This window comes from Gopherus evgoodei, chromosome 4, assembly GCF_007399415.2.
Source record: "Gopherus evgoodei ecotype Sinaloan lineage chromosome 4, rGopEvg1_v1.p, whole genome shotgun sequence".
NCBI classification, from domain to species: domain Eukaryota; kingdom Metazoa; phylum Chordata; order Testudines; family Testudinidae; genus Gopherus; species Gopherus evgoodei.
The window spans coordinates 15,830,683-15,846,666 of record NC_044325.1 but is presented as its reverse complement, the minus strand read 5'-3'; the positions used below and the strand labels follow the sequence as shown (position 1 = coordinate 15,846,666).

Here is a 15,984-nt window from a genome sequence, read left to right as displayed (position 1 = left end):
TTTGGATTCAGGTGAAGAAAAAGGCAGAACATAAAAAGCTTGATCCTGAAAAGTACTGAGCCCCTGCAAGGACCACTGCGCCTGATTCTGCATGCACTGAACTCACTGGGATTTGAACAGGAGGGGGCCCACTGACTGCAATGTGAGATAAAGGAGCTCAGCAGCCCTGAGGATTAGGCCCCAGAAGGGAATTTAAAAGGCAGTGGTGCCATAGGAAGCGAACTGGAGAGAATCTCCATTGAGAATGAGTGTGAAAGCATCACAAGGAGCATCCGTGGGGCAGTACCGTATTAGGGGACAGAAGGACCAGCACTCTGTGCTCCCCGTCATTGTAATTATTCAATGGCATTACAGCAGCACCCACAGGCCTCAGCCTGGATCACTGCACCACTGGGCTGGGCACTGTACAAATACCCAGTGAGAGACAGCCCCTGCCTTGCACAGGTCACTGTCTCAATAGACAAGGCAGGATTAAGCTGGGGGAAGGGAAGAATTATTACCTCACAGTTTGTACATGGGAATTAAAGCAGAGGGGAGTTAGGTGCCTAATCTGCTTAGACACTTCTAAAAATATGTCTTTAGATGCTTAAGTATCTTTCTGTCCCAGGCAGATTAAGTGACTTGACCAGCATCACAGAGGGAGTCTGTGGCAGAACTGCGAATGGAGCCCACTTCTCCTAAATCCCAGTCCAGTGCTTTAATCACAAAGCCACCCTTCCACTGCATCCTTCTCCCCAGTGGTTATACAGCTAATGAAAGAATTCAACAAAAGGAGATTCTCTTGCTCGCTCCCTATCACTCACAATTCGAGGTCTGAAGGGTGGTTCCATCTGGCGCTGGTTCAGCAGGTCCCAGTCCAGCCCTTTAAAGTAGGGGTGCCTCAGGATAGTGTTCTCTCCACCCTGAGCCAGGCTGCCCAGGCGCATGTTGGGGTTCTTTGTCATAAACTGCAGAGCAAAATAAATGGACCTGGTTATTCCTTTACTCACATCCAGCAGGGAGACAGGAGAGACACCTATTACTAGCAATCACACAAACACCAGGCCTCAGCTTTCTTGTTGAGCCTACTTTGCTGACCAGACCTTCCACCTTCGTTACACTGGAAGAGCATGCAGGGATCCTGACTCCTCTTTTAAGGAGGGAGCCTGGGTATATTTATATCCTTGGTCACTTATATTTCAGATACATCCTTGGTTACCATGATAATAAAAGAAGGTTAAAGTGCATCATCTGCTGCACTACTGACACTGCACAGTGTTTTAGGGGGTTTCTTTTTCAAGAACAAAAGCTCTTTATAAGGTTGCTATTTGCCAGCTGCCTGGGCTTTGGATTAGAGTCAGTTTTTAACGGTGCCTTTTTGCAAAACCTCAGCCCGCTGAAGTGAAGCCAGAAACCTGCAACGAGCTTAATGCAGTCTCTCAGAAATCGGAGATGGCTGAGGAGAATGAGGAGGGGTTTGAATGTCACAGATCATTAAGAAGGAAGCAGCAACCCAAAGAAAATTGAACATATGAATTCATACAAGTGACATCACCTTGTGTGTGTGAAACCCATTGGAGGACTCTCCCATCTCTACTATGAGAGGAAGAGCAGCAGCAAACTTCAGCTAGGGGTTCTGATCTGGAGGAAAGTAAAAAGAAAACCTATGGATCATCTAACCGGTTCAGTACTGGGGTGAGAGGGATATGGCTTGTACCTTTCAGATTTAGAAATAATGCTCAAGTGAGAATGTGTTTTCAAGCAGTTGGGAAGTTTTTTCTCATATGAGGAATAGAGTATTTTCTTTTGCTTTTAAACTTCAGGACCTAATTTTTTAAAACATGGAAGAAACCAAATCAAAATTCCACCCCCCACCCCCACAAACATATGATTAATTATGAGTAAGAGAAATCCAATTCAATTTGATTGGAAAAAAACAGCCACTTCAATTTGCTGGGAGAGCTGAAATGGCAGCAGAAAGGAACATCAGGGTCATTGGTTGAGTTGTCCAGATGCGTTTCTCGATGATGAAAGAGCATTACATTCAGTAAATACCACAGCAGCCACACCGGGCATCTGGTCACTGTTGATAGAATTTTAAGTCTATTGCATCCTCGGCAATGAGAAAATTAAAATGAGCAGGAGGAGCTTTGAGAAACCTTCTTGAATTCGACTGGAAGAACCTTTCAGAAGGCTGGAATTCCTTGAAGAGGAGTTACTAAAAGGCCCAGTCATTCCCTCCCCTGGACAGACCCATGAGAGGGGATGGAGATCACTGGAAATTCTGTAAGATTCACTTTGAGGAGTTTCCCCCCCGAATGGGATGGGCTTTCTGACCTCATGTAAGTGTGCGTGGGGGATTTTGCAGCCTGGGAAGCCTATAGGACCCTCAGTTCCACAAATAAACCAAACACCACCGTCTTGGACTTCAGGCCACTAGCACAGGGAGCCAGCTCCTGTATGGAGCTCTCTGATCTCCTAATCTGTCACTGGCTCTCCCATCCTATGTCTGTTTTCCATCAACCCTGCCAGGAGATGCAGAAGGGGAGTTAATGCAGTTTACTGCAGCTGATAATCTGGATTCACAGGTGGCTGTGCCCTAAACATGCCCCTTCTGTACCACAAAGCTCCAGCTATGTGGTATCTCCTGAGTGGGGACAAAATGCAGTGGAGGGGCTGATTACCTCCTATGAACGCCCCTTCCTATTCTACCTGCTTTTGTTCATCTCTGCCAGCACAATCCAAGGGAAGTACGCCTCCCCAAAACACTCTGATTTGGGATTGATCTATTTCTCTGTAAAATCTTCCATGACCGCTCAGATTCCAATCCATATACAAATCAGTGAGGGGCAAAGCAAAACCCATTCAGAGCCTTTATATGAACTTCTTAGGTTTGCAAAAGTGGCTGGAAATCATATGATAACAGACTCGCTTGTGAGATTCCCTGTGCTGTTGCTTCCAGTCATGCTGGAGAGATGAGAACGTCTCTCCTACTGTTTTAGCAGACCCACTTCTGAACCCAGAGGTAAAGTAAAAATTACTCTTTTTCTTATTTGTATTACAGTGGTTCTTAGAGGCCCCTACCATGGTCAGGTCCCATTGTGTTAGGGCCTGTACAAACACATAGTACAAGACAGTATTTTCCCCAAAAAACTTGGATTAAATAGGCAAGACATAGAAAGGGAAGGAGAAATGGAGGTACATCTAGATGAAGTAACTTGTCCAAGGTCACACAGCAGCTGGAAATAGAGCCCAAGTCTCCTGAATCCCAGCCCAGTACCTATCCACTACACTAAGCTACCTCTGCTTAGAATGAAAAATAACAAAAATTTTCATGTCACAGCAAAGTCTCATGGAGGATAGGTCCATCAATGGATATGGGCAGGGACGGTGTCCCTAGCCTCTGTTTGCCAAAGCTGGGAATGGGCAACAGGGGATGGATCACTTGTTCTGCTCATTCTGTTCATTCCCTTTGAAACACCTGGCATTGACCACAGCTCGAAGACAGGATACTGGGCTAGACGGACCTTTGGTCTGACCCAGTATAGCCATTCTGATGTTCTAAAGGCTTGGTACATGTAGGTTCAAGCCATGTAACCAATAAAAATCAGAATGGGTCTGTCCATTCACAAAACCAACCCAGAGCCCTCGGAAGTACGAGTGTGCTTACATTCTCACTGGCTTGTTTTATTAAGCATTACGCCAAAACTGCATCAAGCAAAGGCATCCAGTGCAACAAATCAAAATCCACCCAATTGTTCTGGTTCTGTTAGCTGGCTCTGATTAGTACAGTAGCCTCCTGCCTCTCCTGAACCTCCTCAGGGAATTATAGCTGACACAAGACAGTAGGTATCTCAAACCCGAATGTATCCGGTTTTTTGGTATTCAAAGGCGGCAGGAAGGGAATCAGTCCTTCCCATTTGCTCACTTATGGAATGCACTTCTCACTGCCTGCCCCCTGGGATAGTTGTGGGAAGATGCATAATTACTGCCAAGCTCATGGCTGGGCCGCTGCGAAAATCCTTTTGAAGTGATCCTTGTTTCAGAAGAGTAAATATCTTTGGAAATGATTCGAACCACTGGATACCTGATCAAAGAGCCTCCATCTCTTGTGCTTCATAATTTATGTATAAATTCAGTCCTGTTCTGCAGTTTGTCTGGCTTTGGAAGTGTGTGTGTTCAGTGTGCACAGTGTGCTCAAGTGATAACACAGAAGCCTGAACAATTATCTTCATGTCTCTCTCAAAAATAAAGGGCCCCTATCTCATTTACAGTCAGGCCCCTTTACATCACTTTGACAGAGTAGGTGGGTCCTTAAGAGTGAGTGTAAATAACTCAATTTTCCAAAGGCACCTTTACATGACCTGAGAGATAGCAAAGGGCAGGGCCGGCTCCAGGCACCAGCATTCCAAGCTGGTGCTTGGGGTGGCAATCTGCAAGGGGCGGCAGTCCCTGTTGTTTTGCCCCCAAGCAGCACGCCGAATTGCCGCCATGGGCGGGGAGGAGGGGCAGTCCGTGTGCCATTAGGGCGGCAGGCATGTTTCCGCAGTGGCGGCAATTTGGCGGCAGCTTCTATGTTTAGCTGTCCACGGTGGCTTCAGCTAAACATAGAAGCTGCCGCCGAATTGCCGCCGCTGCGGAAATGTGCCTGCCGCCCTAAGGGAACATGGACTGCCCCCACCGCCCGCAGTGGCAATTCGGCGCACTGCTTGGGGCGGCAAAAACTGTAGAGCTGGCCCTGGCAAAGGGCTGTATTAAATGAGAATCAGGCCCAAAATATTCTGTTTTAAAACAGGCAGGACACAATTTGAAAGGACAGTCACATTTATTATCATCACACATAAGTGCATCCATCTCTGACTGACTTCTTTTATACTGTACTGTGGCATTTTGAATGCAAATACAGCTCAGTGTGTGATTTATCATTCTGAAATTCTAGCCCTTCGATGTCATTATACAGTACATGCAAACTATTACTATATTCATGATACCCCAGAACATCCTCCCCAATTGACAGCACATCTGCCTGTGTCTCATGCCTCTATGACCCAGGGGCTGTCACAAACACCATGCTGTTTGCCATTTCCAGTCTGGTCTGTGATGGGATGGGATCTGAGTTACTACAGAGAATTATTTCCTGGGTGCTGGCTGGTGAGTCTTGCCCAGATGCTCAGAGTTTAACTGATCGCCATATTTGGGGTCAAGAAGGAATTTTCCTCCAGGGCAGATTGGCAGAGGCCTTGGAGGTTTTTCGCCTTCCTCTGCAGCGTGGGGCACAGGTCACTTGCTGGAGGATTCTCTGCACCTTGAGGTCTTTAAACCATGATTTGAGGACTTCAATAACTCAGACATAGGTTAGGGGTGTGTTACAGGAGTGAGTGGGTGGGTGAGATTCTGTGGCCTGCGTTGTGCAGGAGGTCAGACTAGATGATCATAATGGTCCATTCTGACCTTAAAGTCTGTAAGTGCATGAAATCTTATCGTGATTTCTAGAAATGGTGTGTCTGGGGCAGACTGGATACAGTCTGCATGTTTTATGTGGGAAATAGTTGGGTTTAACATCATCAAGCACAGTAGGTATCTGGCAACTGAGTCCCAGGAAAAACAGAATGCTAACAGCGCCTCTTACTAATTGTGTCAATGTTAATATTTGGTGCCATAATTAGTTACATATCGTAGCATATAATGCACTTCAAATTAAAGGCTGAAATGTTCGAAGCCACCTAAGGGATTTGGGTGCCCGATTCTCATTAAATTTAATAATCTAAAAGATATGCTCTAATTCAGCCCAAAGTAATGGGGTGCACACAGGATTCACTGACTGAAATTCTAAGGCAGGAGGTCAAACAGACGATTATGATGGTCTCTTCTGGCCTTAAAAACCTATGAAACTTCCTAGGCAGCTTAGAACCTCAGTAAAAATGTTGTATTATTTATTCTTTGTATTATGGTAGTATCTAGAGGCCTAATAGCAGGGACTCGGTATGCTAGCTGTTATACATATATACAGGAAAAGACAGCCCCTAAATAGACAGGACAGACAAAGAGGGGGACGAAAAAAAGTATGATCTCCATTTTACTGATGGGTAACTGAAGCATAAGTAGCTCAAGGTCACAGAGCAAGTCTGTGGCAGAGCAGGGAATTAAACCCAGCTCTCCGGAGTCGCAATCCAAAGCCTTAACCACAAAGACCAGCCTTCCTCTCTAAAGTGTTTACATGACGTCATGGGAGATTGAAGCCTGTGCCAATGCCTCAAAAATTTATCCAATACCTTCCTAACTAGTCAGTGGCAGGACGGGTATTGCAGGATGCCACGCTAGGCCACCAGAGAGCTCTGAGGGCTTCTGGATACCAGATGAGACATTAATAGGACAAGGGAAAACACATAAGGACATTTAAAAAATCCAGGGCCTGGCCTCTAGGATTGTACTGGGAAATGATAAACTCTGGAAGAGGAAAGTCTTGGCTCCATTTAGAATCCAGAGAGAAACAAGACTTAGGCCAATATTCATTCATAATCAGGCCAAGGTCTGAAAGACCTACAGGGTCTTCCAGGGCCAACTCTTCTGTGTTTTGGCAGGTAATGGAAGATGACTCACAGGTAAAAGGTTTCCCTTGGAAAATGTAATTTAGTACTTAATCAGTATCTGTACTTTGCAACAATAACTAGACAACTAAGATGAATATCTGCCTCTGGATCCAGCCCTATCTACAAACTGCCCATCAAAGAGATACATAGAAAGAATGAGACAACCCTTAGCAAAAACAAAACAGGTTAAAATTGTATGTCACTTGATCCTGCTTCCACTGAAATCAATGAATGGCCTCTGTCTACATGAGTTTGTAAAGCTGTAAACTCAGTTAGATTGAACCTGACCTCATCTGAACTTCCCACAGGGGCATCAGCCAAACACAGCACACTGAGCCAGAACACCTGACCTCCATGGAATTATTGATACATATTTACTGAAAGAACATGTAATGAATCACTCCATCCAGTTAAGAGTGGGAGATTAGTCTGCCAGCGACGCTACAACAGAGATTGCAGGGATAAGGGAGCTCACCACTGGGAAAATATTTTGTCACCTACCAGAGTTAAATCTGTAGACAGGTGGACTATTCTGTACACTGCTTGCTCCAAAGTACTGCAACGGATTTATAAAGAACCATGGCTTGTAAACTTGTCTAGAGACTTGAGAATGTGCAGAAATGTTTGCACAAACTAGGTTTCTAATAATATTTTCCTTGCCTTTTAGAGTTTTATATATAACGATCTCTCTCTCACACACACACTCTCAGCATTATTTTAACATATCTACAGGGCCAGCGTTACCATTTAGGCAGCCTAGGCAATCACCTACGGCGCCAGAATAATTGGTGGGCGCCGTTTTGCCGGAGGGGGCGGCAGGCAGCTCCGGTGGAGCTGCCGCAGTGGTGCCTGTGGAGGGTCCGCTGGTCCACGGCTCCAGTGGAGCTACCGCAGTCGTGCCTGTGGGCGGTCCATCGGAGCCGCGCGAGGAGCCGACCGTCCACAGGCACGACTGCGGCAGCTCCAGCGGAGCCACGGACCCTCCGCAGGCACCACTGCGGCAGCTCCAGCGGAGCCGCGGGACCAGCACGCGGGCGGGCGAAATTGCCATCTGCCTAGGGAGCTCAAACCCCTACCGCCGGTCCTGCATATCTATTTTGCATTTATCTATCATCAGTGATTAGTTTCACACATAATATTGTGGTGAGTAGGTTACTTCTTAGTGGGGGGAAATGTAAAAAATCCAAACACGAGGGGTGGGGGAAAAAGCATCTCAGGAACTTGGAAGGGTAAGGAATGAAAATGTCTTCTTTAGCCACAACTTGTACTACAGTAGTGTGTAGCTGTCACAACTCAGGTCATTGAGTTAGGTTGCTTATGTACACTTAGTAAGACAGAATCAAAGCCTTGAGGAGCTTACGATCTAAACAGATGAGAGAGAGACACAGCAGGTAAATATTTAATGAAGCGTTATTATCCCCATTTTACAGATGGGGAACTGAAGTACAGAGAAGTTAAGTGACCAGACCAAAGACACACAGAGAGTCTGTGGCAGAGCCGATGACAGATCTCCTGAGTCCCAACCCATCTCTTAACCACATGACCACCCTTCTTCAAATGGACACTGAGCAAGACCATCCCAATCCAACTCTTGCCTTCAAGATGTTAAGCAAAAGCAATATTTCCTTGTACTTTTTCTTAGCATTTCCCTCTTGTTGTTAGTGAAGTATGATAAACACAAAAAGGAAAAGCAAGACTGCACTAGACTAATAGAACCAAAATACAGCTCCCTTGGGAATGAGACAGAACAGAATGCGCTCTCCAGGATACTCAGGCTCATTCAGAGGAGTGGCCTGGAACAACAAAACAGAAATTAACTCTAAAGGAGGGTTTCTCAAAGATCTATCTGATTTTAGACAAAGAGGAATCGTTATATAAATAGAGCAATTACTCTAATTAAGGCTTCCCTTCATGAATCTTGTGACTGAACACTGGACTTGCAGCAAACGTGGTTTGACTATTATGTAAGCAAAACAAACCAACAATATATGATTTCATCAAACTGCAACAGCCCCTAAACAAAGGGATAGAAAGATGGCTCTACATTTGTTAATGACGTGAAGTCAGGAGGCACACACATAGCATAGGAGCACTTCATTAGCAGCTCTTATGGGGCTCAGTCCTGAGCTCCTTTCTTGGACAAGACTCTCATTACCTACCATGAGAGCACTGCCTGAATTAGACCAGGAGTATAACTCCCAAAAGTGCCTAAATGGCTCAGAAGCCGCAATCCCATTTTCAAAAGTGACTCAGGCACTTCGGTTCCACTGACTGTCACTGACAGTTAGGTTCCTAAGTGCTGAAGTCATTTTTTGAACATAGGATTTAGACTTCCAAGTCAATGAGGCACTTTTGAAAATGTCAGCTCTCTTCCACACTTAGGATTTGCCCCGATTTCAGCTATGAGTGGCCAGATGCAGCAGTAGCAGTACTGCTGCTTGGCCCCTTGCGCAGTATGGTAAATTGCTATAAGCTGTGATGCCTAGCAGTTTACCATAGTTTTAAGCAGGGGTGAGCTCCATTGATACAAATAACAACATTGCCTGTCTGTGTTGGGGTTCTGGCTACTGATGGCAGGAATCAAGGCAAATTCTCCCATGTAGACAAGGCCTGAAGAATGCAGTATTAGGTCTAGAGAGTAGAAATATACTTGAAATGCATTTTTGAAAATGGGGGGAAATTCTTGGTTATTTCCCCTTTCCAGCTATGAAGTAAAGAGGATATGGGCAAGACTAAAACACTCCTCTCTGCTCTTCCCGAAAGCCACATGGAGTGTAAAACTTAACATCTATCTAGCAACAGCTTCAGTGCTACCGCCCCCAGCGCTAAGGATAAAAATGTCAGTGCTGCAGAGGTTAACTTCACTGATATTAAACTGAGATAAGTTTGGTCTCAATTCTGCTTGGTCTCTAGATGATCACGGGACCACTGATCAAGGGGCTGACAATTCCAACAGCTATAGAGAACAAAGAAGATTACTCTGTTGTGAAGATTGTTGAGGAAGATGGATGCGCAAAATAAATCAGAGTAGAAAGAGGAAGCAGTGTGAGTGATTGACACATCTGGGGCTACATTTTCTGCAGCTGTTAATGGGTAAAGCTTCATTGACATCAATGGAATTTTAACCATTCACACAGCAGAGAATCTGGTCCCAAAAGGTGGCTCTCTGCCCCAGGTGAAGTTAGAATACTGATCATTTAGCTTCAAACTATCTTCTTGTACTGGAATCTGCTTGCTTCCCCCCAACTTTTTCAGATGTTCCCATCAACACAAATACAACACAAAAATGGATAGACTTAGGCCAAAATTTTCAAACCTGGGTACCTAAAATAAAAAAATTAATCATAATTAATCACACAATTAAAAAAATTAAGCACAATTAATTGCACTGATAAACAATAATAGAATACTATTTATACAAATATTTTTGGATGTTTTCCACATTTTCAAATATGTTGATTTCAATTACAACACAGAATACAAAGTGTACAGTGTTTATTTTAATTAATACGTTTTTTTTTTAATGAGTGTCATCGGAATGGAAGCATGTCCTCTGGAACGGTGGCTGAAGCACGGAGCATACAAATGTTCAGCATATCTGGCACATAAATACCTTGCAATGCTGGCTACGGAAGTGCCATGTGAACATCTGTTCTCACTTTCAGGTGAAATTGTAAATAAGAAGCAGGCAGCAATTATCTTCTGTAAATGTAAACAAACTTGTTTGTTTGAGCAATTGGCTGAACAAGAAGTAGGACTGAGTGGACTTGTAGGCTCTAAAGTTTTACATTGTTTTGTTTTTGAGTGCAGTCGTGTAACCAAAAAAATAAAAATAAAAAATCTACATTTGTAAGTTGCGCTTTCATGATAAAGAGATTGCACTACAGTACTTGTATGAGTTGAACTGAGAAATACTATTTCTTTTAAAAAGATACTTGACACTATTTCTTTTGTTTATCTTTTTACAATGCAAATATTTGTAATAAAAATAATATAAAGTGATCACTGTACACTTTGTATTTTGGGTTGTAATTTAAATCAATGTATTTGAAAATGCGGAAAACATCCAAAATAGTTAATAAATTTCAATTTGTATTCTATTGTTTAACAGTGTGATTAAAACTGAGATTAATTGCGATTCATTTTTTAAATCTTGATTCATTTTTTTCAGTTAATCACGAGTTAACTGCGATTAATCGACAGCCTTACTAATAATGTATTAATGTAGACAAGCTTCTCATAGACTTCAAGAAGAGAGAATATTTAGTGTGATCCCTTTGGAAGTTCTCTCAGCTGGGAAGCTACAGGGATTCCAGAATGATGGTTCTGAGACTGGAGCTGGAGAACTGCTCAGGAAATGCAAGATGCAAAGTAAATAAAAGTTGTTTACAAGGATCCAGCACAGAGCTTCAGAAAGTGAGTGAAATATTTTAGTGTGGCTTTGACAGCCAAAGCTTAATATAACAGGGACAGAATTTATTGGGTCTGCCAACTCAGAAAGGATGCCAAAAGGGAACGATGTATTTGCACATTTGAAGGCATTTTTAATATCTGCTTTAGTTAGTCAGGCTCCTTGACTCTGAGAAGAAGCAGTGAGTTCATCATGGCTCCTCTTTGATTTCAGTTGTGTCCACCATAGTGTTCATCCTTTCTCCTTTAATCCTTGTCTAAAATCTTACAGTACCCGGTTTATTGCACAAACAAGTTCACGCTTGTTGTTCTGGCACTGTGTGCAAAACAGATTAGCTGCTGCCTTCTATTTGTTCTTAACACAAAGAACTTGGGCTGGATCCATGGACCATGAGTGCAAATAAGGGAGAGCACTGTGGTAACACTCCATGTGTTCTCTGGGTGATGTGCCAGTGTAGTCAGCTATAAGCCAGTCCTGGTTCTCTCCTCTCACATTCCAGTCCACTGTAGGATGCATTCTGGGGTGCAGCTGGAGAGCACAGCAGCCAGGAGAAGTTACAGCAGTCACAAGGTTGCTCTGACTTGCCCAGGGGCCAAACTAGCCCTAAGATTTGGGGGATGAGGCAGAAAGGTGGCAGAAAGCTGAGCTCAGTCCTATGTATTTGTTTCTCTGTTCCCCTGGCACTGGTAGCAGTTTGCTTGTATTATGTTCTTTAAAAAAATCTGTTTCATAAAAAAAAATAATAATAAAAACTTCTTACTGCAAGAACCCTCTCCCACCATCTCTCTTAACTAATGACATTTTCAAGTTGTTGATTGGGACAAGACTGAGGCTCATCTGGCTGCATGCTCTCTCATGGACTCGGGAAGGCATTCCTAAAAGTATGTTGATGAGCAAGCATAAGGTGTCCTACACCAGCTGTAACCAATATAGCTGGTAATGTTGACATCCCCTAGGATGCATAGTTTATTTCTCCTGCATTCTCATTGCTTTCTTTACTGCAGGTTGCCTGGGCTGAGGGCTATAGGGGAATTTTTTTCAGTATCTCTCAGATCTAGTTTCTGGTCAGATTTGAGTACGTTCATTTAGCACAGATTCAGTCTCTGAGCGCTTTATTTTTGAGCGATTATCCTCCATTTACTTTGACTGAATCACATTTAGCACTTACCATATAAGATATTAAAATGATCTCAGCTCTGCTTTAATTGCATTTGTATGGGGGGGCCTCATCATTTTCTGGGCTTCCTTACTTAGTATCACTTGCAAACTAGGAAAATCCCTGTTTTCTATACACTATCTACCTTATCTATAAAAATAAACTGGTTCACTGCACTAGACTTTGATTTAAAAGGTGCAATTATGGTGTTATTTATATGAAGACATAAAACATTGACCAGAATGCACTACCAGAGTTCCCCTATTTAGCATGCTGCCTTGGTGCTTGATTCTGCCATCCTTATGCACCCTGAGTAGTACCTAACTCGGAGCAGCCCCACTGATTTCAGTGAAACTAATTGTGGAACTACTCAGTGTAAGTAAGGACGGCTGAATTACACCTCAAAGCAACAGGCTAACAGAGGCATGCTGGCAGCAGGGCATTCTGGGAAATTTGGTATGCTCATTGCTATCCAACAATGACAAGGTGGCTGTGTGGCTCTGAACTACCCCCGGATCTTTTGCTCTTATGGGCTGCAGTGGAATGAAAACTCTTTACAGAAAATTGCACCCTGCTTTTTTGATTAATAGATTAAAATTGGGGGAGGTAGTGGAAGGCACTGTGCCTTCGTATGAACATACAGCACCCAGCATAATGGGGCCCTGATCATGACTGGGGTCTACTGGGCAGAACTGGAACACAAACAGTAGTGATAATAATAAACAATGAAACTTTTAAGTAGCTGTTAGGAGTTCCACACAAAAGAATCTCTCTCTCTACTGAAAATTAAGGGACTTTCCTTGTGCTGTACTCTGAAAGACTCCAGAGCCTTGACTGACTGTGGAAGGAGGTCAGGGCTTTTATCTGCTCCAATCACCCTGGCCTGTCACTCTGGGGTACTTTGGCATGGAATCCTGTCTTTGGTCCCCCTAATGAGAAGTCCCTCTGGAGTGGGATTGAAAAAGCCTCAGTCAGTATCCCAAACTACACTATTCTGGGGCTACGGGGTGGGCTCAGACACTTGGTTCCATGTTTAAACCAGTAGCTGCTGTTTAAAAGGTTCCTCTTGAAAACAGGTTCAGAGGGCACATCAGGGTCCTGGGGTCAGTGCAGGGGCCTTTGCCCTCCAGTCATGTGTTCATATCCTAGAGCAGGACACAAATCCCAGCTGATGGAGCTCAGCCACTACCAGATGCTCTCCTGAGGTCACGGGGTTTGGAGCGATACCCTATCCAGTTGTCTCTCTACATGCTCTCGACATGTTGTGTAGTGGAGAGTGCGGGCAGCTGCAAGCAAGGGTGTCACTGATCTTTGCGCAATCGCACACTTCAGTGAAGCTGATGGGTAACCACCCTTCATCCTGGCTAAATAAAATAAGCAATTAAGCCCCTATATGGAGTAAAATAACTGAAACAATAGATCCCACCGCCCAAAGCACTCGCCACATGGAAGGTCTGAGCAAGAACTCTGGTAGGATCAGGAGTTTCCCTGGGGATTGATTGCAAAACAGGTGTTGGGGTATTGATTGGATTGCAGCTGTATGTGTTGGAAACAGACAGCAAGAGAAGCAGTGTGATTGCAGCCCTGGGAGGAAACCTAAAGAGAGTTTCTTCTGGGCAAAATACTGGCTGAACAGATAGGCTGAGAAATTTTGAGCAAGGAAACAGCCTCCTGTTGTTTGTTCCCACTATGCACAGTGAAGAACTTTGTACACTCTTTGTGAATAACCAGGATTGAACAAAGAGATACCTGACTCCCATCATCAATTTCTCCTCCTAATGGAAACAACCTAGCAAGGCCTCCAAATTGGCTCACCACTCAGCTGAAAATATCCTGGAAGTGCGTCGATATGAGGAGCAGTAAGGAAAGATATGGGACAAAATATGCTAGCTACTGCTTGGGAGAGTGGCTTTTCCTATTCCTTGATCTATTTATATTTTTTAAAATAATTCAATAAAATAATAAGTGATAAAGAGAAACATGCAGGACCCAGCGATAACACTGACTAGTCTGCTCAGGAATTGACATTAGAAATCCTTCATGACAGCTACTCAACTTTGCTGCTGTTGTTTTAATGCTGGGTTCAGACAACTGCAAGTGTTAACCAGTATCAAAGGGGTTACATAGATAACCGCAGCAGGAAGTGAACTCAGTGACTTGTGGCAACAGACAGTTTGGTAAACCAGAGAATTTGCCTTCTGAGTCAGTGTCAATTCTAAATAATTGTAATCTTTAAACATAGAGCAACTTCCGTCTTTTTTTCTGATTTCTGTCAATTCTAGATAATTGTGATCTATAAACATAAATCAACTTCCTTCTTCTTTTCATCTGCATTTCCAAACTAAGTACTGAACACAGAATACTGAAACCCCAGGCCTTTCCTTCCAGCATCTGACCCCTCTCTTCCAGTATCTTTCAGCTTGTTCACTCTTCATTCAAAATCAGCATTGCAGGCACCTACCCTCAGTCTTGAGTTTGACCTCTGTGGACAACAGCAGCGTTTAAATAATACTTTTTCTCCATTATGTGCACGTCCAACCAGTGGTGCTAGAACAATTTTTACAGTGGGGGTGCGAAGAGCCATTGAACCAAACTGTAAACCCTGCATATGATAGAAATCATTTCAAACTAGGGGAGTGGCAGCACTCCCAGTTCAAGCAACTATGTCTCCAGCAGGCCTGAAGTCTAATTTGTGATCCACAAAAATAAGGCAGAGCTGCCCAAACACCAGTTTTTGGAGGAGTGTCTGAACGCTCACATTGTGCACAGAAGCTAGCCGTCATCTCCCAGTGAGCACCACTTTCCTCATTTGACTGTCAAATGTGAGGGGGGCCTGATGGTTAGAAGCTGTGGGCTGAGAAGGCAGGGATAAAGCTATAATAATAACAACAACTGGAGATATACCAATCTCCTAGAACTGGAAGGGCCCTTGAAAAGTCATTGAGTCTAGCCCTCTGCCTTCACTAGCAGGACCAAGTACTGATTTTTGCCCCAGCTCCCTAAGTGGCCCCCTCAAGGACTGAACTCACAACCCTGCGTTTAGCAGGCCAACGCTCAAACCACTGAGCTATCCCTCCTCTCCTAGGGTGCTACTATGCCTTAACCCTTGAGGTTACCTACACTGTAGAGTGAGGCTTCAGTACAGCTGGTACTCTCTAGAAAACCTTGGCAAGCATCTAGACTTCAAATCTCCAAGCCTTTGGCCCACCGATCACCAGTTCAATCTACTACCTACACCATCATCCCTTGTAATGACTCCATTGTCTTAGAGCTCATCTAAACTTACAGCACTATAGCGCTTACTGAAGACTCTATCTTCTCCCATCAGCGTAGTTAATGAGAGGAGGTAGCTATGTGGATGGGAGAAGCCCTCCTGTTGACACAGTGTTGTCTACATTAGGGGTTAGGTTCATATAACTATCTCGCTCAAGGGGGTGGATTTTGGTAGTGTAGACCAAGCATTCCTCTTCCTCTTGCCCTGAAGCCTGGTGCAGAAAGGGAGATCTCTGCATTTTTCCCTCTGTACCTTTCATGGTTTTACCTCCCTTTTAGACCGTTGCTCCTTGAGCCTTGGTTTTTAACATGACTTTCCCTATCTCACCAAACATCCAGCAAGCTGGTGCCGGATTGGGCCATATCCAAGAAAAGCGCACAGATATGAACTCAACTAGAGTTCTAGTGATGGTGCTGAAATCAGATATACCATGCTGCTCCTGGGGTAAAAACGTGAAAGAGACAGTCACATTTCATGCTGTAATTCATCCAGCTGGGATCCCAAGATCTCCAGCTGCTTGGAATACCACTAGCTCCACTCTAAATGTTATTGTCCACTAGTGACAAATCAGACA

At 44.0% G+C, this 15,984-nt stretch overlaps 1 protein-coding gene across 1 annotated transcript in view; it reads right to left on the bottom strand.

Annotated features, from left to right (window-relative positions):
• The window catches only part of PRKCH (protein kinase C eta), a 170,338-nt gene that overhangs the window by 2,156 nt on the left and 152,198 nt on the right, over positions 1–15,984 (bottom strand). The window contains exon 13 of the mRNA XM_030558528.1: positions 804–947. Within this exon, the coding sequence (XP_030414388.1) occupies positions 804–947 (144 nt within the window). The remainder of the gene's footprint in view (positions 1–803; positions 948–15,984) is intronic.